At 45.0% G+C, this 23,652-nt stretch overlaps 1 protein-coding gene and 1 non-coding gene across 8 annotated transcripts in view; both read right to left on the bottom strand.

The window, feature by feature from the left end:
• Positions 1–490: 490 nt before the first annotated feature.
• PUM1 (pumilio RNA binding family member 1) overlaps positions 491–23,652 on the bottom strand; it is a 69,580-nt gene continuing 46,418 nt past the window's right edge. For 4 of the 7 annotated variants that reach the window (XM_032202136.1, XM_032202140.1, XM_032202141.1 and 1 more), the window contains exons 11-22: positions 21,093–21,231; positions 19,350–19,493; positions 18,108–18,404; positions 16,101–16,337; positions 10,796–11,063; positions 10,176–10,305; positions 9,286–9,420; positions 7,725–7,862; positions 5,927–6,052; positions 4,967–5,088; positions 3,364–3,556; positions 491–745 (exon numbers count right to left, since the gene is read on the bottom strand). In XM_032202136.1, the coding sequence (XP_032058027.1) occupies positions 614–745; positions 3,364–3,556; positions 4,967–5,088; positions 5,927–6,052; positions 7,725–7,862; positions 9,286–9,420; positions 10,176–10,305; positions 10,796–11,063; positions 16,101–16,337; positions 18,108–18,404; positions 19,350–19,493; positions 21,093–21,231 (2,061 nt within the window). In that variant the 3' untranslated portion in view covers positions 491–613. The remainder of the gene's footprint in view (positions 746–3,363; positions 3,557–4,966; positions 5,089–5,926; positions 6,053–7,724; positions 7,863–9,285; positions 9,421–10,175; positions 10,306–10,795; positions 11,064–16,100; positions 16,338–18,107; positions 18,405–19,349; positions 19,494–21,092; positions 21,232–23,652) is intronic. The other 3 variants (XM_032202138.1, XM_032202142.1, XM_032202143.1) reach the window with 1 other exon arrangement.
• On the bottom strand, positions 2,926–3,011 carry LOC116498246. The gene has a single exon (XR_004254169.1). It is a non-coding gene; the product is annotated as a small nucleolar RNA SNORD103/SNORD85 (small nucleolar RNA).

The raw sequence follows: 23,652 nt of genomic DNA, 5'->3' as shown, positions 1-23,652 counted from the left end.
CTAAGCTACCTCCTTTAGCATGTTATACTCAAAAAAAACAAAACAAAAAAAAGCAATTAAAAAGTTTCAAAAACTTAATTCTTTTTAAACTGAAGCTTTAGCAAGTTGAATTTTTTTTATATTTATAAACAGTGTTAAAGGCATCCTTTGTGCCATTTAACTAAAATTCAAAAATTCTTGCTGACTTTTGACTAAAAGGAGAAAAAACAGGTATTTGCAAAAAAGTTGCCTGCAAGGCAGATGAATTAAAAACGTGTTTGTTTGTTTTTTTCTTCAAACCAACCACCCTGAAAGTTTCCACATTTGGAATATAGATACAACAGTGAACAAAAATGTGGCCTTCCATGTACATTTGATACCTATGTACAAGTATTCTATACACCAGTAAAACAGCAGGGCAATTAGTTAATTAAAAAAAATAATTAGTACATGTTATGCATAATAAAATTAAAGAAATTTACAAAGGCTTCTCTTTTTTTCTTTTCCTTTTTTTTTTTTTTTTTTTCTTTTAGTAGTTTAGCAACCACAGACCGTTTTCTAACTGTACTGGAACAAGGTGGGTTGCTGGTTGTGAACGAGTGCCTGCTGGCAGCGAGCCCCGCAGCGCGCCGCCTCAGATGATGCCGTTGGGGGGGCCGCAGATGGGCCCGAGGTCAACCCCGTTCTTCATGTAGTACTTCTCCAGCTTGGCCAGGATGTGTTTGCCGTAGGTGTACTTGCGCAGGGTGGCGATGTGAGGCCGGATCTAGGAGGCAAAAGAGAGGGGTTGGGGTTGGTGACCTGACCCGCAGCCGCAGCGATCCCATCCCACGCCATGGCCGGAGCCAGCACAGGTGACCTGAAAATGCCTCAAGGAGTAGGGTACCCTTTGCTGTAACCACCTCAATCTGTGAACCAAATCAACGTTTCGTAACTCACTGATGGTATTTTTCAGGTTAATGGCAAAATGAATTCCTGGTCAAGCAGGTGGGATCTTGAGGCCTAATACAGGATCAAGCTGAATCCCTGTCTCGTGGATGAACCTAAAGCATTGTCCAAAGCGAGGCTGGCAAGACAGGACTCCTGGATGCTCGAGCTTCCCAAGGGTGCTCTGACCCCCTGCCCACCTCCACCTCTCTGGCCTGGGGACAGACTGACTGCTACCACAGAAAATACACTGCAAGGGGTGGTACAGCTGAGCAGCTTTTACTGCACCTCAGCAGCCCCGAGAAGTGAGACAGCTGAGCAGGGCTTCACCCTCCTTCCACGCTCAGCTTCTGAAGGGCTTAAAGCCCAGAAGGGCTCCCACTATCAATTTCAGCAGTATATCTGGAGAGATACTGGGAAAGGCAAGCAGCCTGGGCTGAACAGCCGTTTAATTTCTGAACCTAAATACACCTTTTTCCCTTATTTCTAAGCAGACTTCACACAGTCATACTATTTCAGAGTAAAAGTCATCTGCAGCTCCACCAGAATTCCTGTAGCTGGAGTAAAGCCACCTTTACTGGAAGAACCAGACGAGGAAAACCTCTGTAGTAGCTGCACTAGCGTCCTTGTGCTGCTGAAGTTCTTCTGACAAGCTTCAGAGCAACGAGACCTAAGAGCCATTTATTTTCATTACTGTTACTATCCCACACCACCAGCAAGCTCCTCTGATAAGGCAACTACTACGGACTTTTTACTGCATGGTGGAAAGTGCAGACAGGACGAGGAGCAGCCAGAACACGACGTACAGCCCTCCCCTCTCCTCCCCTGCTCCTGGGGCGGACACATCACCATTGCTTGCCCTAGCCAGAACTGACTGAACTCCCATGGGAAGTCCACCCCATACTCATCCTATCCATCAGCTCAGTCACTAGCTGTTTGAATTCTTACTCGACTTCAAGAATCAGTTTTGTAAAAATTGGATTTATGTCTCGGCCCTCCCCGCATCGCATTCCCAAGGAGGTCAGGCTGCTTCACTGAGGTTACAGGAGAACATTCCCAAGTCCAACAGCACTTTCTTTGTTCATCTTCATTTCTAAGCCTTTTTTTTTTTTTTTTTTTTAAATGACAGAACTGACTGTTAAGATTATTTTTATTTAGAAAAAAAGTGCTGTTAAAAGCACGATGCAAACTGCTTGTTTGCACTACGAACAATTTTTACAATCCCAAACCAACGGGCAATGCACTCAGTTTTCCCAGGCTTTCATTCAGCTCGGTAACGCAGCTAACATCTTCACATTCAGCCAGTCTTATTTAGCTGTCATCCTGCTTCTATTTTTGACAGCCACACTGATAACCTGATTAGCATATTATTCAAAAGACTCCGCTTGACAAGAACAGGAACGTGTCGGTAAAGATTTTAAATGTATGTGCACACACCTCACAGATTAGCAGAGCTACGGGTCATTTTGCTCCAGTGAGGCTGTACACTTTTGTTTTTCTTCTGGACTAATACAGGCTTTGGTTTAAAGTAACTACTGTGGATGATTCCTAAACCTAAGAACTAGCCTACTTGATTATTTCAATTGCGTGTTTGTTGTTTATAAAGCAGGAAAATGAAGACATCACCTGATGTTTAGAGCCTCCCACCCTTGTGGAGCAGCCCTATAAGCCCTGGAAGGCAGGACTGGCAGCAATGCTTACTGAATTCCCAAATGTCTTCATTTTTGACAAACAGGAAGTCCTCAAACTGTTACACACTCCAACACTGCAGCGTAGTGCTAATCCCTGGAAGTTTCTCGTCAAAAACATATCCAAACCCGAGAAACACGGGACTTGATTAATGACTCCGGGCTCAGCAGCTACAGGAGCACCACGCGTGCCCCATTAGCACGATGCGAACGGCTAACCTGACTTTCCTGATCAGCGCTGCAGAGCTGGGACACGAAGTGACAGGCAGAGCTTGGCAGCCCTTCGAGAGGCAGCCAGCAGTTCTGCGTTAGTGCTTGAGGTGCTCCGAGGTCTGGCTCAGCTCCGCTGAGTACATAACACATCTCTCATTAGCAAACGCTCTTCTCAGAGAGGGCAAGTGTGTCATCATTGCCAGACTTTCAAAAGGCACCTCGCCAGGCACCAAATTGGTGGCACTGCTACAGGAGACATCTTAGCGTTTTTTATCATCGCTCACTATGCCACAAGTGCAGAACTGGGTTACTAGGTCAGAGAAGATTGCTAGAAGCAACCAGCTAGTTTTAAGTCCAAACGGCATCTCATTAATTCATATAACATGAATATATTCCAACTACTACTTTCCTGCAACTTTGAAATACCTGGGTCATTAGGAAGTTCTAAAGGCAAAAACAATTATCTCAGCCTTCGTTTCTCCCTGCAACCAGTGTGGCAGTGCCACTTCTTCCAGCACAAGCCCTGTACCCTTATCAATCGACAGCAGCTGCTTACCTTGTGCATGACAATCTTGCGCTGAGATGGCTCTGCCACATCGATCATCTTCTGTACCACGTAGTTGGCATACTGATCCTTCATCATGGTGTATAAGGCACTGTGAGGGCCATCATTCATAGTGCACACCTCATCGATCAACATGGCACGCTCCGTGCGGGAGGCATGGGTAACGCATTTCTCCACAACGTTGCTGTAACAATAAGAGGACGAGCAGTGAGCACGCAACATCCCCACTGGGCTTTTCGTTCCACCCCAAGGAGATCTCCTCAAGCTTCTAAGGAGGGCAGACCATTTGGGAAAGAGGTATGTGCTGGTGCAGAAGTTGAGTAATGTGAAACAAACAGGTCCAAGGACCTCAGGATCTGAGTGAGAATTTGGGTAGAGGACCAATTCAGGTTTTATTTCACCCAGATTTATTTGTCTGTCTCTACAGTGACACTGTAGTGGAGATCAATGTCTGTTCTCACAGCACACCCATTAGAGAAGCAGATGCGCTACTCTTTGTTTGGCTTTCTCAGTAGTGGAGCTCGGCAGGAACAGAGGTCCAAGGTTATAACAACAGGGAAATATGATTCAGGAATGAAAGAACTTAGCAAAGAACTTCCCAAATTCCTGAATACATTAGATGACTAGTCTCTGCTCTCCAGAGAGCAGAGTTAAATAGGATATACGAAAGAGAAAAGAGTTTTGCTAGCCTTATCTGCTGCACCCCCGAATCATAAAATCACCAAGTGATTTGCCACAACTAGCGCTCAGCTCGGGGGACATGATACGCTAATTAACACTCCATCTGGAAAGAAGGTTAGAAAAAAGAGCAAGGCAAGGCAGGGAGAAAGAGGCTGAAATAACAGCGTTCAGACCGCACTCTTCTAATTCTTGTTAATGTTATACTTCCCTTGTGCCCATAAGAATTAAAGCACTATGTTACCCAATGCAAAGAGGGAGGTGTGTTACGCCTTTGAAGACATCAGCCTTCATGTTCGAATAGCTAGGAACACACACAAAAGGAATTCACAAATGTGGGAAGCATTACTCAGTTTTTGCATCCATTAAGGTACCTGAATTTTGCTTCTACCCAAGACTAGCTCCATAGCACCTGGTCTAACAAGCTCAGACTGCTTCAGCTTCCCTAAGAGGATATCCTCAGGCATGCATCTCAGAAAGGACCACAAGGCGTTGTGTAAGAAAAGCAGGATGAAAAAGAACTCTTGCTACATCGATTTCCTAAGCTCCCTTGTGGCTTGACACAACATCCCAGAGGTACTGAAAGGCTCTTAAAATGTTATCATTCAAGGGATAGTGATCACTTAAAAAAAATAAAAATAAAACAAAACCACACACCACACAAACTGTTGGTCAAGTTCAGGAGCCTGAATTGGAACTACTCTTTTGCTTCTTCATCCTCCTTTGTTACAAGTAAAATTTACCTTGTAGGCTGCTCATCCCAGTTTTTAAGCAGTTATAAATAGCATTCTGCTGTTCAACAGAAAGTTATTTATCAACTCCTTTCACCTACTTACACCCCACCTCTAACTTCTGCAACTCTAGCACACGTCCATACTCCCACGGGGCATGAAGACTTTAAGAAACAAATTCATACCTAGCAAATTTATGTTGACTCAACACAAGCACGTTGCCTCTAATTTCTGCTACAATCTTGCTCTTATCCTCAGGCCGACCATGTTCTAGTACATGCTGGATAACATAGTTCCCATACTGATCCTGTTTGAGAGACAGCAGAAGTGTGAGACAAAATCTGGACAGGAACCATTAGTACCAAGCTAGTTCCCAATGTGCATTAATTAAGTCTTACAAACTTGGACTAAACACTAATTAAAACATCTACTGTTTAAATCATACAAATACTTTATACTTCTACAGAAACATGCACCCTAGATTTTCACCAGGAGGTAAAATACTACATCTTTGTCCTGATTATAAAGCTCAAAACAATTTCCTTTAACATGAAATGCCAATACTCTGCTCTTCTCAATTTTTCTTTGTTCTAGCTACAAGATACTGTTCTTATCTACATTCATATTCTAGACATGTCTATATTCAGACAAGATACATGTTTATTTCACTCTAATTCCAGAGGCATGCCTTGGATGCCTCACCTCCACACCCAACCTCTTCCCACTATCCACATGCTATGTATGAGCACACAGGACAGGGTTTGTTTGATGTTAGATCCACCATGCCCCAGTGCGTGAACCCTAAAAAAAAAAATAAATAAATAAAAAAAAAAGGGTTCTCAGACTGCAAAGAAGAGAAAAGGCGGGCAGGAAGGGATGTGCATAAAAACACATTTTAAGAACCCCTTCTGAACAGGATCCAACTCCAGCTTTGATACCTGCTGGATATTTGCACGTAGCCAGAACAATTAGTGACGATGCATTTCTTGCCTGCCATTTTCCCTTCCACCCCACCCCAGGAACGGAATTCCTATGTTCACACAGCCCCACTAACACCACAGCTACAGTCTCAAACGTGGTGTTACCTTTCCTAATACGAAGCAGCAACCACAAATCTCACAGCACCCACATCCCCTCAGACTGACCTGCACAAGCTGCTCGGTGTGTTGGTGGAGTTCCTCCAAGATGGGAAGAGTCTGCTCAGGAAGACAGTGCTCTAGGATCCTCTGAATCACACGACAGCCATATGGATGTGTAGACAACGCAAAAACCTGCGTTCGAGGAGACAGGCAAGCACAGGCAGCAACACATCTGTTAGTCTTTGTGGGTCCTGAAAACCTTTCTGAATTAAATGAACGCGTGGTGGTTTTTCCTGGGCATGGTAGGCAATGCCAGCTGCAGAACTCTGCTTGCAGCACCAGGTAACAAACTGAAACTGGATACATCTCGCTGCCCCAGGACTGCCTGGGTGACCACAGGCACATCACATCCCCACCCCTGCTTCAGCTTCTCCATCATGAAACAGGAACACAAGCAGTAAAGTGTCTTGATTAATGAAGAGAACACTTGGACAGCCAAGCATTATTGGAAGCGGTGTTAAAACAGTTTCAGAGGAATAAATTCAGCACACAGTTTGCCGGTTACCTAATTACAGCTATGTAATGAAAGTGTAGTATGAAACAGAAAGGTTAAAAATGCTCAGAACAAGGATTTTCTTCAAGTACCCAGATTTGTTTAAAAGCCTTAACTGTGCTTAGCAGAAGCGACAACAAGGAATCTTCTTGCTCATTTCCAGAGGATTATCAAATCTGTCAGTAAGAACACCTTATTCATTTTATTATTGCTGTGCAATTTTCTTTCTAAAGCACGAAGTCCTATCTGCTTGCTTAAAATAAATTAAAAAACATAGCAAATCCAAGCACTGAAGTCAAATAGTCTACAAATTTTTAATAACCATTTTGAATAAACCGTGCAGGAAAACAGGACTTTAAAATGTAATTAACCACCAAAAAACGTTCTTGAGGTGAGAAGTTTAATCTTGCACATGAAAGTTCAGATGGACCTGGGACAGCCAGTCAGAGAAACTGCAGTGCCATCAGCCAAGTTCCCAGATGTATTTCTGCCTTGCCTAACTCCCTCCTCGAAGGTCCAAAACTAAAGGTTAGCCAGCAGATTTGCTGAGAAAGTTTCTGGCCAGAGCCCTGCTTGTTTTGACACAGCCAAGCAAGTTCACACTACCACAGCTGTTCCAGGAGCAGCCAAACTAATAAAGCCTGGTTCCTGCTACAATAACCCCAGGCTATCCTCACATCCCTGTGGCAAAACCCTCAGTACTTCAAAGTCCCCCACCAAAGCCAATTAAGCTGAAGCTGGAAACACCCTGAACAGCACTTTTGGAATGGAAGACAAGCCAACTACAACCAGAATAAAGGCATTAATACCCAGAACATCAATTCACAAGGGAAAATGAAGAAGGAAAAAAAAAAAAGGAATAAAACAAGTAACTGCCCTTTGCTAGATGAAGCTTTTATTTTGCCCCTGGTCTGGGATCCTTGGGAAACAGCAGCCTGATAATCCACTCCCACAGAGCAGATCTTAATGAAAATGTCCTACACCCACCACAAAACACTCTGCTCACCACCTTTACTATGAAGATGGATTAATAACAGACTTGCTTTTCCCCCATCAGTCAAAAATAGTGTATGTTCCAGGAGAACAGACTTTTGCAAGGCTGCTTTGCTGTGATACACCTGCATGAAAATGACAAGCAGAGATGTGATCGAAGAGTTCCTAGGCTCACTCACATAGCTGCATAACCCTTTCACCCAATGCTCGCTAAAATTTAAATTCCCAAAGATTTGAATGAGTTACGGTCACTATTGTGCTACTCAAAGCAACGTAAGAACACGAAGAACGAGACTTAGATCTTGGTTAAGAACTTACCTGCCCCTTAAATGCATCAATGATAAACTGCAGGGACTGAGGCTGCACGCACTCGATGCACTTCTGCACCACGTGGTTACCGTTCTGGTCTTTCACGCACTTGAGGACATGGCCGTCCAGCTCCCGTACCATCTCGTTCTATTAGGAGGAGAGAAAGACAAACAGAAAGCACCACCAGGACTCACGGCTGATAAATGCAAAGTTTTCACTGCTACACACGGTACAGGAACACGAAAGGCATGAAGGATGCACTGATGTATTTCAGTTATCTCAGTGAAGTTTTCCAGTGGCTGAGAGCTGAGATGAAGCCTGCTGTGCTACAGAAACCATCTAGAAAAATACTACAGGAAGATGAAACACTTTTCATTAACTTTAAGAGGACACCCATGTGCAAATATAAAATTTAAGATTCCCCCCCGCAAATATATAGCTTTTTTTTTTTTTTGTGTCCCTCATTCCCTCATCTGCTCCCCTCATAAAGAAAGAAATCTGAGATGTTCAAACTTCACAAACTTCCCAGGTATCAGCTTCACACCACTCAAATGGAGTCAGCACTGGGATAAAAACTTGCTGGCATCTTACATATGCAGGCTAATATTACATGGTAATTAAGGAAATGGAGCAGCTAAGTTTTAGATATGACTAATGTGACAAACACACAGGCTGAAAGCAACTGGAAAAGGATGGATGGCACTTGACTAATTTAACAACACTACAAACAGGATGATGGACTTATTCTATTGGTACAAAAACGGGCATTTCGGGAACACACAGCGCACCCAGACAGCTTTCTAGAAGAAGACATTAGCAAATCCTTGGACCAGCAGTGCCACAGTTTGTGCCATCACACTTCCACCGTTATCCAAAGCCACACGTATTGCTAAGGCAATAGGTGCGCTCAGGCTTGACTCGGAGGCAACACGCATTTCTAAATCCTGTTTCAGCTTTTTAACTTAATAACCCACATTAAGATTCTTCTATTGTGATTCCTAATGCCTTTATTAGCTAGCTTGCGTAGCATATTTTTCATCTTAATTCATTGCTAATAAAATCCTAGAGGAACAGCTTTATTAACGAGCTTTCAGTAGAATTTAGGCTATTCTCCACCTTTCCCAATGCTAGGCCTGGCTCAGCAGGAACCAGGGGCTCCTCATTCTCCTCTCTCTGTGGGGAAGCAGAACATTGACCCACATATCAAAGCAGCAATATCTCCGTGAATAATGAAGGTAGAACTCTGGCACTGCTTACTTCAAGGGATTTAAAATATCTCCTTATTCACTATTATTCACAATTTCCCCCTCAGCCAGCCTACATCACCTGACTGAAGGGAATTAATGGAGAACCAACACCATTAAGTGCTCAGTAGGACAATGAGATGACAACGAGACCCAAGAACATATCACACACTTACCAACCACAAGAAACATAACAAATATACCATAAACCAAACCAAAAGAACACCAGCCACAAACAAAAGCAAGAGTAACAGAAGTTTGCAGTCCGGGTCACCAAACAGCAAGGAACGTTAAACATCAAGAAGAAAGTTAAAATTGAAACTTACAATTACCTGCTGGTCTGGGGGAATAAACTCAAGGGCCTTCTGGATCACCCTACAGCCGTACATCTGCAAAGCCAGGGACAGAACATGCCCACGGATACGTTCTGCCAAGGCCAACTTCTGCTCCAGGCTGCCAAACTGGAAAGATTAAAACCAATCACTACAGACACAAAACCCTCACGCGGCCAAGCAGCACAGCAGCCCTCCCGTCCTGTGGTGCCGAAGTGTTAAACAAGAAACACTGCACCTACTGAAAAAAAACACCAGCCATAGCTCAACAGATCTCACCAGGCACAAGTGAGATGTCTGTTCTGTCTCTGACATGCCTGACATGTTTGAAACAAATTCCAGAGTCAAAGGTGCTACAACCACCAGGGCGACGTGCCAGTCTGCTAATGCGGCAACCCTTGAGACTGGGGCTCTGAAGTTATTGGATTCAAGATAAATAAATAACCACGGCTTAGTGTAGAAGGAACAGACCAGTTTCAATAAAGAGATGGCTGTCTGCTCACCTTCCTTGTACAGAATTACACGTTTTCTGTCAGTGAATGCTGATTGTTGTGTTTCTAAACACATGAGTACTGACTGCTCAGCACAGCATCCTTGGAAATGGGAAAATGAAGTCTCCTTGGCCCTAAATCTCCTGGATGCGCTGTTACTTATTCCTATACCTTTTGCACCTCTCAAAGCAAGGATTTACTCTTCATAAGAATTTTTGAGACCCCATTTCATTCACCCCAAGAGGAATGATGCAGCAGCATGTGGGGATGAGATGACATCAGCGATGACAGACATCCATCCTCTTAGCCAAATGGCAAGGCTTCTAAGAGCTCATCCTGTGCCTCAGGACAGCAGGAAGAACAGGAGTCGTGAAGAAAGGAATTAAGACTTACTTCAAAGAACTTCTGGATAACGTAATTTCCAAATACATCGACCATCAACTGATAAGCCGCCTGGAGGATCTCGTTGAACACAAGCTGGCGTTCTGCTGGGGTAGCACGCTCCAGTTTCAGCTGAATAAACCTGAAAAATAAGGTTGGTATGATGCCACTGGCACTTGTGCCCTCAAAGCACTAATACAAATCCATTCATAAGGCTCACACGCTGAGCTCTTACAGAACAAAGATCTTTAAATCACAGGTGCCCTGTACAACAGGGATCTGAAACCTTGAGTGGTGGCAGTCATGAGACCTATGTCTACGTGTCATCTGTATCCCAAAATCTTAAGCAAAGCAAATCATAACTCGGTAATACAGCAAGGTCTTGCATCCAGGCAAATTTTGAAGCAAGCAACCTATCTTTGGAGAGGGGAGTCATGCTACCAGGACTTGTCGCCAGCCTTTAAGAAGGAAGGTCTGAGTGTTACACTGCTTGGCTTTGTCTCTTCACACCCCCTTTCCCTCTTTACACCTCCTTTTCCCTTGCTTCAGGACGTGACACAAAGTGCCAGCTACGCTAAATCAAAGAGCAGCCGTTCCAAAAGCTCCCCACAGCGCAACGTTCTCAATCCCACCTGGATCCATGCTGATCCTGGGAGAACTCCATGATGTGCCCGGCAATCTCCCTCAGCTGTAAATTGGGGTACCGGTTATTGCGAAAGTCTTCGAGCAGCCTGCTTCGGCCAGAGGGCATAACGTCAGACATCCCATAGCGCAAGCGAGACGAAGGGAAGAGCGTACTGCTGGGGCTGAAGAGGCTGGAGGCACTGCTCGCGCTGCGGTACTTGGCTTCAGCTCCAGGAGCAGCAGAGATGTAGCGGCCACTGCCGTTTGTCAGCCCTCCTGCAAGGCATAAAAAACAAGGGGGGTTCAAAAGATGAAATAAAGCGGCCGAGGAAGTAGTTTACAAAAAAGAAGCACAGCCTCTGCATGCCGTTTTGCTTCTATTTACTCCTCTTCCACCAAGATGGGTTGAGCTCAAGATTTCAGCACAGAACAGGCTGGAACAATTGCTGTTCCTCGCCACGTGTTCAAAATGCCTAAAACTGACAAGTGGCAATCCCACTGCTGGGATCTTTTTGCTCACGTGAAGTTTCTAATTGCTTTATCCCCCATCCTCACTCACACAGCCCTTCGCTGCTGTGCGAAGGACTGAGTTAAACAGAAGCCCACCGGTGGTAGGGACAAAATCCAGATGAAATCAGACTACAAAAAGGCAGCAAGAAGCAAGAACAAAAAGTTTAGAGATTACAGAAAATCACTATTCAGTACAGGTTAAAAAAAAAATAAAAGCAATAAAGACCACAAAAAAAATCCTGTGCTTTCACATTGCCCTAAAGATTTTCATCCATACTGAGAGCACTTTGCTACCCAGTGATGGGGATGGGGAACACTCACAGTCAGCAGACTGAGTGTTGACAGGAACCAGCTAAACCTTTCCTCACCATTTCCCTGCCCGTGATTTCTGAGCACGCAGCAGCACTGCACAGGGCTCTTCCCTTTCCTGTGAGGCTCGGGATCCCTCTGCTGGCCAAAGGCCGCAAGCTACTTGGGCAAGAGGGATTTTTCCTGGGAGGAAGCGGGTTCCCACCAGAAAAATATTCTTCTGGCTTGGGGATCTGCCACCTGAGAGACCAACAAGAGGCAGCAAGGGCAGGTCACCTGAAAAATCCACAGGGAATCTTTGCAAAGGAAGAGAAGGAAGGACCTTCGAGGCAACGGGCTGTAGGTCTGTCCACACGAACAGACCTCCTGGCAGCCACGCGAATGACAGGGTCAAAACAGGATTTAAAAATGTTTCAAAAAGGAGCGAACTGCAGTCCTCTGCCAACAATGCCTGGAGGAAGCTTGCCTGCAGGAAGCACTAGGTGAGAACTAAGTATCCGATACGGGGCTAATTAAGTTCCCCTGTTTCTGAGCTGGGCAAGCACGTTCTGACACCTCCCGAGCTGGTGCCAAGCCTCGGCTTTCTCAAGGAGAAAGCGACCCGAGAACTTCCTCTTCCCCTCCTTCCTGGGCTGCCTTGCCAATGGTGTGCCCATCGGTTCCTCCACCTGCCTTCCTCCTGGAGCCAGAGCTCTGATGTGACCCAAATTCCTTGCTGCTGGGAGAAGCGGGATACCCGAGGTAACACTGAACAAAGCGTGGGGTACCGGCATTCTGCGCTGCATCCGAAGCACTCGGAGTTAGCGTTTGTTTTCAGAAGCCTGGAGCAGGTGAGAGTCAGAACACAGACACTAAAATGACAAACCGTGCCCTGAGCAGCTCCTGCCAACGGCTGTACAAGGGAAGGGGTCAGCACGCCGTTCCCATCTGTGCCTCGTGTCTGAATTCAGAGGGGAAGCCTCACCGGCACGTGCAAAACCTTTGTGGTCAGAGGTTTGCCCAGTAAGGGCTTCAGATCATTTTGGAGATCCCAATTCAGGCACTGAAGTTCTGCCTCCTCCTGCTGGAGATGCTGACCCACAGTCTCTCCACAAGGGTCAGTGCTGTACTGGGAATTAGAGACTGGGGGGGGGACAGGTTTCCTAACAAAGCAACTGCTTCTGAAACCCATCTGTCACCACCAAGGGCAGAAACCCTGGAGAAGCTCAGGCTCCTCTACGCCAACGGGTGTGGGAGCACAAGGAGACAGGCAAAGGATGCTCGTGTAATTCGTGTGATTTTACCAGTTCCTAACAGCTCCTCCTTGAGAGCAGCACGGGCTGGAAGCAGCGCTGCTGAGGCTCATTGGGACACTAAGCTAGAACAGAGGGACAAAATCCCAAAGAACAGAGATGCCTCCTGCAAGATGCTGGCCCTGACAGTTTCTCCTGTGTCCTCAGCCCCAACAAACCCCCAAAGCAGCTCTGCAAGCTGCCTGCAGCCATCCTCCCGGTCCCGCTAACACCAGGCTGCCCAGGCTGAGCGCCGCCCCTCCGACAGGGAGCCAGGACACGGTCGTCTCTGAACAGACTGACAGGGGAAGACCAGGTTGTCTTTACAGTGTGTGGGATATATGCAGAGAAATCTGTATCTGGAGAGCGATATGTGCACAGACTTTATCCCAGGACGCCAATGCAGAGGAGATGCTCGGAGGCCCGCTGCAGCCCTAACAACTGCTTCCTATTTTCAAACACTAAGTCATCTTCCTAGTGCTTGCTGGGACACTTAAGACAGACGTTAAATTAAAAGAACTACTGATTTCAGGAAAAAATGACAAAAGGATGAGCAAAAAAATAAAACACACAGGGGAAGAAACATGGAAGCTGCTTTGTCTTTCCTAGGCTGCTTAGGAAAGACAAAGCACTTCCTAAGCAAGCTTCCAGTGGATTTTTGCAGGGCCCCCAAACTGCTCAGAAACATGGGAGTTGCCTGCGTGCACAGGGCAGAGCGGTGGAAAACAGGAAGACAGACAGACAGCTCCAAGACAGCCGGCAGAGAAGAGGGCCGGGCTGCCCAGCAGCTCAGCACCAGGCAGGTCCCACTGGGAAGCGCAGGAGCCAGCAGCCCCCGGGGCATCCCCGGTGTCCCCTGCCCGTACCACCCAGTGCCCCTGGTCATCAGTGACAGAACTGCTGCTGGCACTGCCTACGTGAACTGATGGAGCTGTAACCTGGCCAAAAATAAATGTTACAATTCATTTATTTTTAAATAATGTATGTGGTATTTCAGAATTTTGATCAGTACCAGGAAAGGAGAGGAGCCCTGCTGCCTTCAGAGCCCCTCAGCACGTACTTACCGACAGCTGTTGTACCCCAGCTGCACGTGGTGCACACACCTTTGAGCTTAAAGCATGCGGTTAGCTCAGACTGCCTCCTCCTGCAGTTCTTCTTATAAGAACTGCCTGCACGGCTATTTCAGGTACTTGCAATTGCCCAGACATTTCACAAGGTCACTTTACAAGCCCAGAAAACACCTAACGCGACAAATACACACCGCTTTTCACAGCTATGAGCCTTCAGAAAGCCAGAGGAGCGGGAGCTGAATCGTTACTACTTCCACACAGCACACAAGCCCAAGAGATGATCGACTTTCACATCCATGAGACAGGACAAAGTCAAATCCATGGCTTACATGGCATTTAATTGTACATCTGCTGATGGTGAGCAGGATTTAACACCAGCTTACCTCACCGTGTAACCCTGAAATCAAACGGCTCCCCCATGTCGTGTCGTCTGCCCCCGCGACACAGCGATAGGGCTGTTCTAAACCTGGCCGCCCTCATTTCCCTTTCTGCAAACACCACGTTTGCGTGTTCCCATCTGTCCTTTCAGTTTTAGATATTTAGTAACTCTCCTCAGCCTCCATCACCAATGACTTTTGATATCACCCCAAAACAGGAAAGGGGCCTGCCTCAAGCTTCTTGTAGGGAAGTAGTAGTGTCAGGGCTGTTTTTATAGCATTAAAACTTACTTTAAAACCAAAGGAAATGGTGATTACATTCAGCACTAACATCTTATGCTATGGGTGGAAGATAACCTTAATAAAGCGACCTCTTACAGATTTCCAGGTAAAAACCACACTGAGCTACGAGATTTCTTTCGCAATAGCTCCCAAGCATGAAGTCAGGCACAGAGGACCCGTGGCTACAAGGAGAGGAGCGTTTTGTCAGAGTGGGAAGACCCAGGCTCACTGCTCAGGGGCACAGGCCATTTATGTAAATGGGAACTCTCCTTCCTTCCCAGTGTTTGTTCTTAGAACAGATTAACCTTTCTCTGATCCAGTTTTTAAGATTCATTCTTTTGTTTGCCTGCAGGGGCAACAGCCTTTTCCTAGTGCCAGAATCTGAATCTGGTTAGTCTTCAGCACTAATTTATCGTAGCTATTTAACTGTCAGCTGAAGGACCGTACAGCTGCATAAATAAAGCTAAAAGCCCTTCAAATTCTATTAAAGCTCTGAACAAGAGATGGTAAATCTAAAAATCATATTTGTTACCATTTCATGCAAACTTTTAGCCAGCATCGACACTGAACACATATGCTTGTGGTAAACAAATCTATCTGATGAGTAATAGCGTGTGTGCATCTAGGAAGCATTCTGATCACCCACATCCAGACTGATGCTTGACAAACAAAAAGTCATTTTTTAAACAACTGCTAAATTATTTGGTGCAAAGGCAAAGAATAACCCATCTTTTTTGTTTATGAGGCCCTGGAATGAACACTTCAGGAAGCTCAGATGAGCACTGCTTTGTTATTTAATATGTCCTTTATTCATTCTAAAAGATTTACTGCATTGTATGCAGGAGTTCTGGACCAATTGAAATTTCAAATGGAAGACATACATTACTTTATGCAAGTGACTTTACCAAAATTAAGAAAGCCTCTGCCATGCACTAAGCTGCTTTTGATAAGGGCATACTGATGGGAATTTCTGAAAAGCAAACTCACAAAATCCTCCGCTAAAAGTTGAGTATCACTCCTGATAATGTTACCTATTTTGGTTGAAAGAAGCTGTATCCTAAGCTCATTAATTACTGAATGGATAATTTAAAACATTTGACAAGTTTAAGGGTGAGTCCTACATATCTATTCAACCCAAGGGTAACAAGCAACTGGTGCTGGTACTGAGATCTGTGCAAAAAAAATCTTTTTTAAGCACTTGTAAATGTTATCCAAAATTTAGAAATGAGGAAGCAAGCGGGCCATGCGTGTACCTTCCTGTCTGACAGCTCAGCTATTCAGAGAGGCACCAACACACAACACAGGTACTACAGATCCTGCCTCAGTGTTTCACCTACTTCTGCAAAATCAGGGAACCTCTCGCAGGACTAAGAGCAGCGACCAGACCACAAGCACCTCACCCACCCAGCAGCGGGGGTGTTTGTGTCTCTGCCCGGCAGGAGAGCAGACCAGCAGCACCGTGCCGTGCTGGGGCAGCGGCCCTGGGGCTCTTACCCAGGTTTAGACTTGAAGAAGATCCGTGTGAGGATAAGGAAGGTGGTGGAGTCTGAGAGTGGCCAGGTCCTTGGCTGGGCAGAGGCATACCCACAGGTCCAGGAGACGAGGAAAACCCAAGGCCATTATAAAAACTGTGTCCTATGGGTGTCAAACTGCTGGATGTCCTCTTGTACAGGTCACTGCTCCCTGTGAGGGAGTCTCGGCGGGAGCCGCTGCCAGTGTTGGAGTTAGCAACTGGAAGGAGGACAAGAGCAGAAGTGAGTGAAGACAACAAGGGCCCGAGACAACCGGAGAGCTGGGGAGGCGTGCAAAACAGGCAAAAATAGAACAGCACCTATTAACAACGCCACTGCAGCAGGCTGTTGTTCTCCTACAGGTGGTGTATGAGCCCATGTGAAATGCATTTAATAAAGTCACATTGCTAATGATCAAGCAGAAATCCTCTATTTAAATAATTAGCTTGAATCCTGTCTGTCTCGTATAGTTGAAGAGTTTTCATACTGAGAGAACACTTCCAGAAAAACAGCCCCAAAAACCTAAAAGCTGAAAGATCAAGAAGATACAAACTACCTACAGGAAGCGACAGAACGAGAAACAACAGCGAGCATTTTGGCTTTTGGGCACAACCACTTGCATTTTGCATCTGAACCCTCAAAAGAAAAGTCTGTGTACTTCAAAGGGCTTCTTCCCTACGCATATCACTTAGTGCAACATAAGATACTGCATCACCCTACAAGCAGTGCCTCGTACTTATCCTTTGGCCATTAGAGCTCAAACAAATCCAACAAGAGATTTTGTCTATTAATGTTTAAGATCATGTACAGTTTCTTGGATGTTTACTTGGAATCCTTATTCTCACCTTTCACTGTACTAAAAGAGCTGAAGAGTCATTTCTTTTTACTCATTTGCATCCAGCTTTATTGAGATGGTAATCAGAATTCAAGCTAAACACAAAACTAACGTTTTTGAAGAGTTTACTTGCTAGCCAAATAAAAACCTCTTTAAAAACACTGTCTACTTGAGGAAAAAAGTCATTTTTGCATTAAAATCTGGTTTAGTAAATACTGGAATTGATAACAATTTTAATGATTTTTTTTTTCCATGACTGTAAATAATTTCTAGAAGCAACAGCCTCACATTTTATTCATGGATTAAGGGAAAACCGGTTTGTGCATCTTGGCTTTGGGCAAACTAGTCACTGAATTCAATTAGTTGAATAAACTGGAATGGAAGAAGTGAATACTGCATTTACTTCATCCAAGATGGTTCACATTGGGATTAAGAAAAATATTTAGAATAAATTTATTTAAAATCGTGACTTGATGCAGTGACACTGTCTTTTTTTTTTTGATGAACCAGGTTCAAAAGGCATGTTTTAACTTCCCCTTCAGACGGATGAAAGCAGGAAAGTTCAGGATATAATTACTACCTCTAAGACTAAGCAGCAATTAAAACAATTGTTCTACTTAAAAGGAAGAAAAAAGGAAAAAACCCCAACCCATAAACATCTTTCTGGGTTGGTTTTATTCTGAAAAATCTTTGTCTCCAACTGGCTAACAAACAAATCAGAACAAATCTGAACAAAGAAATGATGTGCATAATATTTCTTGCAACCACAAAAAGTGACTGGTTTTTGGGTGTATGATAGAAATAATGACCAGAATAAAGCATAGAAACCACCTCAAATAAAAAGAGTCTTTAAATTACAAAAAGCAAGTTACTTAGCCATTACTCTGAGGTAAGAGCTAGCACACACAGTTACCCCTCCAGAGCCCGTTCCTGTCAGTCCAGTATCTCCACCGAGCACATGCAAGTAAAGGCAAGGCAACCCAGAGCTGTTTAACATCTGTAGCTACAAGGGGATGGCTGATAATGCGCCAAACGCTTACAGCAAAATAACAAACTTGCTATGTTACCTCTACCATATTAGCTGCCAGAAGAAGTTTCAGCAGCCTGGACTGCCCATTTTTAAAGCCAAAGCTGTGACGAAGCTGCAGCTCCTACCTGCTGTTCCAAAGCCTCCCAGCGCCGACCCCAGCGTGGCACCGAGAGAGCTGCTGCTCCCAAACCCCAGGGAGGTGTTGGCAGGCTGGGCAGAGCCCTGAGAGAAGAGGGAGCTGCTCTGGGAATTGCTGCTGAGAGAGTTGTTGCCATAAAACGAGCTGGAGGCCAGGTTGTTGGTAGGCTGCTGCTGAGGCTGGGGCTGAGGCTGCTGCGTTCCCAGAGGGCGAAATGGTCCGTTTGTTGTTCCTGCCAGGCCACCAGCTGCACCACTGGCCGAAGCTGCAGCTGCTGCAACTGCTGTAGAGAAAGTAACAGCATGCAGAGTTTGAAAAATGTGTTTCTGTATCCATTTTGGAAGTTAAACCTCAGCAGGATCCTTTTATTTCACACAGACTTTTTTTTCCCCCCTCAGCAAGAAAACCTCCCTTTCACATCAAAAATCTGTAAACATCTCTGTACTTTACACCTATGCTCCACAAGTCCTGCACAGAGACAGCAAACAACAACAATGCAAAGTTGTTATTACTGCTGTTGGTATTATTGGAGCTACATAGATCAAACAAAGTTCCCTTTCTCCTAAAAACTGAGATTCAAATCAATTCAGCCACACACAGAGTAATATCTAATCAAGAAACAAGTTTTGAAACAATCAGAATTGTCCTTTGGTGCATGAAACCAAATCCTGCAGTGTTAAGAACATCAAAACCAAATACTTCTGTTTTCCAGCCAGTTCTAAAGAAAAAGCAAAATGAGAGCTACAAGGAAACAATTAAAAAGCCCATTTCATAATCTGTTACCAGCACTGGCAAGGACTGCTTACACACACAGATTCTTGCTGAAAAATTCCTTTTAAAGCCTTGACCTCCCAAAAGAACCCTAATAAAATCCAACAGAACTCATGGCAAAGACCAGGCCCATAACACTGTATGCAAGTAAGGTGATCAGCTGGGAGTTTCACACAGGCTAAAAGCCTTTTATTACGTGGGAAACTGGATGCCAGCAGACCAGTTTAAATAACTGTCACGAAACCCTGCAGAATAACACGGTCTAAGCCATGCTACCTCTCAGGGGGATTTCTCGAGGCTCAGCCCACAGTGAGTCCAGAGGAAGTTCTCAGCAACAATCCCTGCATTGGATCTCAGTGAGGGCAAGTGGATCATCATCGCCAGCAGGGCGCGGGGGGGCTCGGTCCCACTCCCCGCAGGTCGAGGCAGATTTTCACCTGGCTGGTCTGGGACTCACCTGCTTGTGCTGCAGAGGAGCTGATGATGACGGGCGCGGGGGCCACGAGACGCACAGGGGCCCCCAGGCCATTCCTGGCTCCTGCGTTCACCACGAGAGCACCCGTTTGGTCGTAGTACGCGGCAGGAGCCAGCACCGGGTAACCTGGGGGAAGGCACAGCACAGAGCTCACCAAGCAGCACAGCACACAGCCACCATCCGACAGTGACTGTTCAGAAACATTGTTAAAGGAAGATCACAACAGATAAAGCGAGAGAACAACAGTTTTGATTCTTGTTAAGCAAGATTGTTTAATTAACAGTTATATCCTGAATTATTCCACAACTTTCATACCTCCATTTCTACCTTACTAAGTCTTTCAGTTAGGGAAGATTTTTTTCCCCTGAAACTACTACACTAACATTATCCTCTGTGTAAATTCTGTTATCCAGATAAAAAAATGTCTTAAAATACTACAGCACTATTTCTTTCCCCTGACAAGTACAGCCTGTGCTGGCACTTGTCACATATGTGAGCACACCGCACTTCCAACTCTCCCGCTGTATGCTGGAGGGGCTGTGTGCACACGTGCAAACAAGACACCAAACTTATCTAAGGTGCTTTTTTTTTTTTTAAAAAAAGATACATATTTATAATAAAGCATCCTTCAGTATTTATGAATACTCTTAAATATGCTGGTAACACACACAGCAGCAGACTTTCTATAGAGTACAACTGTTAATTTAGGTACCCAGCTCCAGAATCCCATAGTTTAGAACACCACACACACATAAGAAACCCACATTCATGAAAAAATTACATCATTCTCCACAGCGAGGTCACAAAGCAGAAATTGTTCTGTGGATATTTGTTCTGAAACTACGGCCCCCAGAACCTCAGAAAAGCAGATTTAAGAAAATTCACAGATCACTTGAAAGCACATCTGCTGCTACTCACTGTGTAACTTAATATGGCAGCATTCTTTTTTAGCCATAAAACAACCATGAAGCAACGCTGTGACACTTCTAGAGGGAAGGTCTGAAGCCAAAATGATCTGGTTTGGTTACATTTGACCAACAGGACATACTTGCACATTATTCAACAAACTTACGTATGCCCTTGGTCATTACAACCACATCCTGTATAACCGACGTCTTACCATTTGTACAGCCTCACGGATCAGAGCTAAGGCTTATATTGCAGCTTCTCTCTCACAGAACAATAAATTATAACAAACCCCTGCCTTTGTCTCTTTTTCTCATTTTTTAAGCCACCAGTTTTTGTCTGGAAGAAATTACGAGGAGGAAGTCCTTAATCTGTTAAAGTCTAACACCCACCAGGATGCAGAGACAAGGCTAATGAACACGACTAAGGTGTCTCGGTGGTCTTAAAATAAAGATCACATAAGCTAGCATGAGCCACAGAAAAACCTGAACACAACTTTCCATAGAAGCCATCAATTCTTTTGGGTAGGCAAGCAGCTAACGTGCCAGTACAGCAATCCAGTTGATAACATTTGTTTCACCTGTGGCACAGGGACCCGAGCCCTGCTTTCACTTAACTGCGGCGCAGGTAGCTCTGCTCGCATCTAACAGCCTCTCCAAAACGCCCTGGATACCCACAGATTAAAACCTACCAATACTGTAATAAAAACAAAACACTGCTGAGCGCCAGGCAAACATGACACCATGCAGAGACACAAAATGTAATTTTCGTGGATCTCGCTGGGCACTGGAGAAGTCACAGCCCCCTCGGGCTCCCTACCTGGCATCCCTGCTGCCAGCCCTTGTCCAAAGGCAAGGGCAGAGTTGACGGCTGCAGCAGCCACCAGCGGATCAGTCTGCTGTCCCTGCTGGTTCTGATTTGGGGTCAAAGGACGCTGACTGGCTCCTCCACGGAGAACCTGAAGAAAACAGAGGAAAATCAGCCTGTTTAGCTCGAGCCCCAGGAGTAAACCACGATAACCAGACACTTGCAGGACACCAGCAGCAACCTACTTTAAGTTCTTGCACGCAGCAGCAGCTGTGTCACAACCAGTGTGTGACAGCCCCTTCCCTTTACTTGGAAAAATCCTGCCTTCTCCATCAGGACGTTTTAACACTATCACCATGGGTAAATGCATAGGACCCGATGGAAACAGTACACCCTTTGTCAGGCTCCCTGAGCATAAACTGGAAGAGCTTCATTTTCTGACCTTTTTCATTTCGTGACATACCTCCAACACTCATCCTCTGTCAGAAGTGTCTGCGAGCCTCTGTCCCATTACAGATGGCATTCGGTCTCTGCCAGAAAGGCCCACTTGAGCAGAAACCTTAAAAGCCTGACTTTGGAGCTGTGGGCTGATGACACGAGGTGACCTGGGTTTTTCCAGCCACCATAGAGAATGGTGACCCAGTGACACGACACTTACTCACTGGAAATAATGACCAGAGATCACACACTGGCTTTGTGTATGTAGCTCTTGTGGTTTAAGCACATGTTGCTCTCAGAGGGGAAGATGGCAAACTGACCTTTCCTGTAATTACCTGCGACAGGCTTTGTTTGCAAAAGCCTTTTACTCAGTGGTGATGCAAGAGTCTGCACCCACTTGCGAGGTCAGCTTATTAAAAAAGCTGTCCTCTGGTACTCAGCACGTCTGGTTGCAGAAATTAACATCGTGTGTGTTACCTGATAAAGTTATTTAAAGGAAAAATTACTCCGTGCACAGAGGCTGGGAGAGGATACTGAAGCCAATAGATTTGGAGACATCCCAGAGTCAGCTATGGCTGTCAAAGCCTGAATGTGAACTCCTAACCTGGGAGAATTCCTAGGCTGGAAACGAGCTGCAGCTCTCGGTAAGCAGGCACAGCACACGGGCACTGCAGAACGCGTGTGATGGACGACGTGCTGCAGAAGTGAAACGCTGGCATGTTTATAAATACACCCCCCTGTGCAAGATGTCGTGAGCATCACAAATCAACTGTCCATAATCATCATTCTAGGTTTCTAAAACACGTGCCTCAGCACTTCTTTGAAGAATTTCATCCAAAATTACCCACTCATCTTCTTACAGAGGGAAGGCCTGCATTAAAAACAATACACACAATCCCCACTCACACCTGCTCCGTGGCTATGAAGTAATGAAAAATATCACCAAGGCTACTATGATTGATATGTGTTGTTTTAATAGCTTAAGCCTGTGCAGAAGCTCTCTTAGCACATACCTATTTAAAGGGGAAAGGCTCCCAGTCTGAATGCCAAAGCATAGATGTGCCACACTCAACTCCGTTTACCTGGGTGCATGGATGTGTGCAGAAGGGCTGCTCAATGCGCTCCTGTCAGTGACCTGCCAGGTGGGGAGGTTTGATGATTAACTTTGTCAGGAGCAAAGTGTTCTCCTTCTGGTCACTGGTCCAGAATCATTGGTGTGAAAACATCACTGCTTTTATTATCTGAAAAGGCCTTATAATACTACACAACCACTTTTTTGCTTTAGATTTTTTTGTTTTGAAGCAGAAGCTAATAAATGCAGTTACCAATTGCGATCTTCTCTGAGGGTTGAAATCTCCAAAGTACAAGCACCAGAAGGGAAGGCTCTGCGCTGCTACGACGCAATCTCCTCGCTTTTCAGTCAGATAATGAACCCATTTTGTTTCCAAGCAGGAACTACCGTGGGACAGCAGCTGATAACACTGTGTAAAGCCAGCTCCAGGAGGCCCAGTGCTTTAACCAAACAGCAGACAGCTGGGCAGCAGAGGCAGCCAAGTAACAGGAGCCCGGTCCAGCTCCTGACACCTGCCCTGCAGACCCCTCCTTTGGCATGAAAGGGGAGAAGTGGAATATATCTGAGCACGTCTAATGGGAGCACAGCCCAACGCAGTGACAGCACAGCGCCTCTAATCCTTTAGCACCTGAGTTGACTACAGAGCTTTAGTAACAATAATTACACTTTTACCATTGATTTAGTGTGAAAGTTTTGTTGTTTTTTTTTTTTTTTTTAGTGCCAGTATAAAACAGCAACTTGACAATTTTTGGGGGGGGTGGTCCTTTAGGGTCCCAGGATTTGGACTCAGTGATCCTTGTGGGTCCCTTCCAACTCAGATATTCCACGATTCCATAGTTTTATGATTTGCACTCCCATACTCTTTAATGAAAAGCTGAATTACACTTTTATATTTTTTATATATATATAAATTGTTCTGTATTAATTCTAAAAGCAGTCTCATTTTCCACCTTTTCCTCCAGCAGTTGCTGAATTCAAGTGTCATCTGCAGAGTTACAACTATGATTAAATACCAGACATTCAAAATGCTTATTTTACTTAATTTCAGTTAAGATTTACTAG

The sequence above is a fragment of the Aythya fuligula genome, chromosome 23 (assembly GCF_009819795.1).
Source record: "Aythya fuligula isolate bAytFul2 chromosome 23, bAytFul2.pri, whole genome shotgun sequence".
Classification (NCBI taxonomy): Eukaryota; Metazoa; Chordata; class Aves; order Anseriformes; family Anatidae; genus Aythya; species Aythya fuligula.
This window is presented reverse-complemented; position numbering and strand designations above follow the sequence as displayed.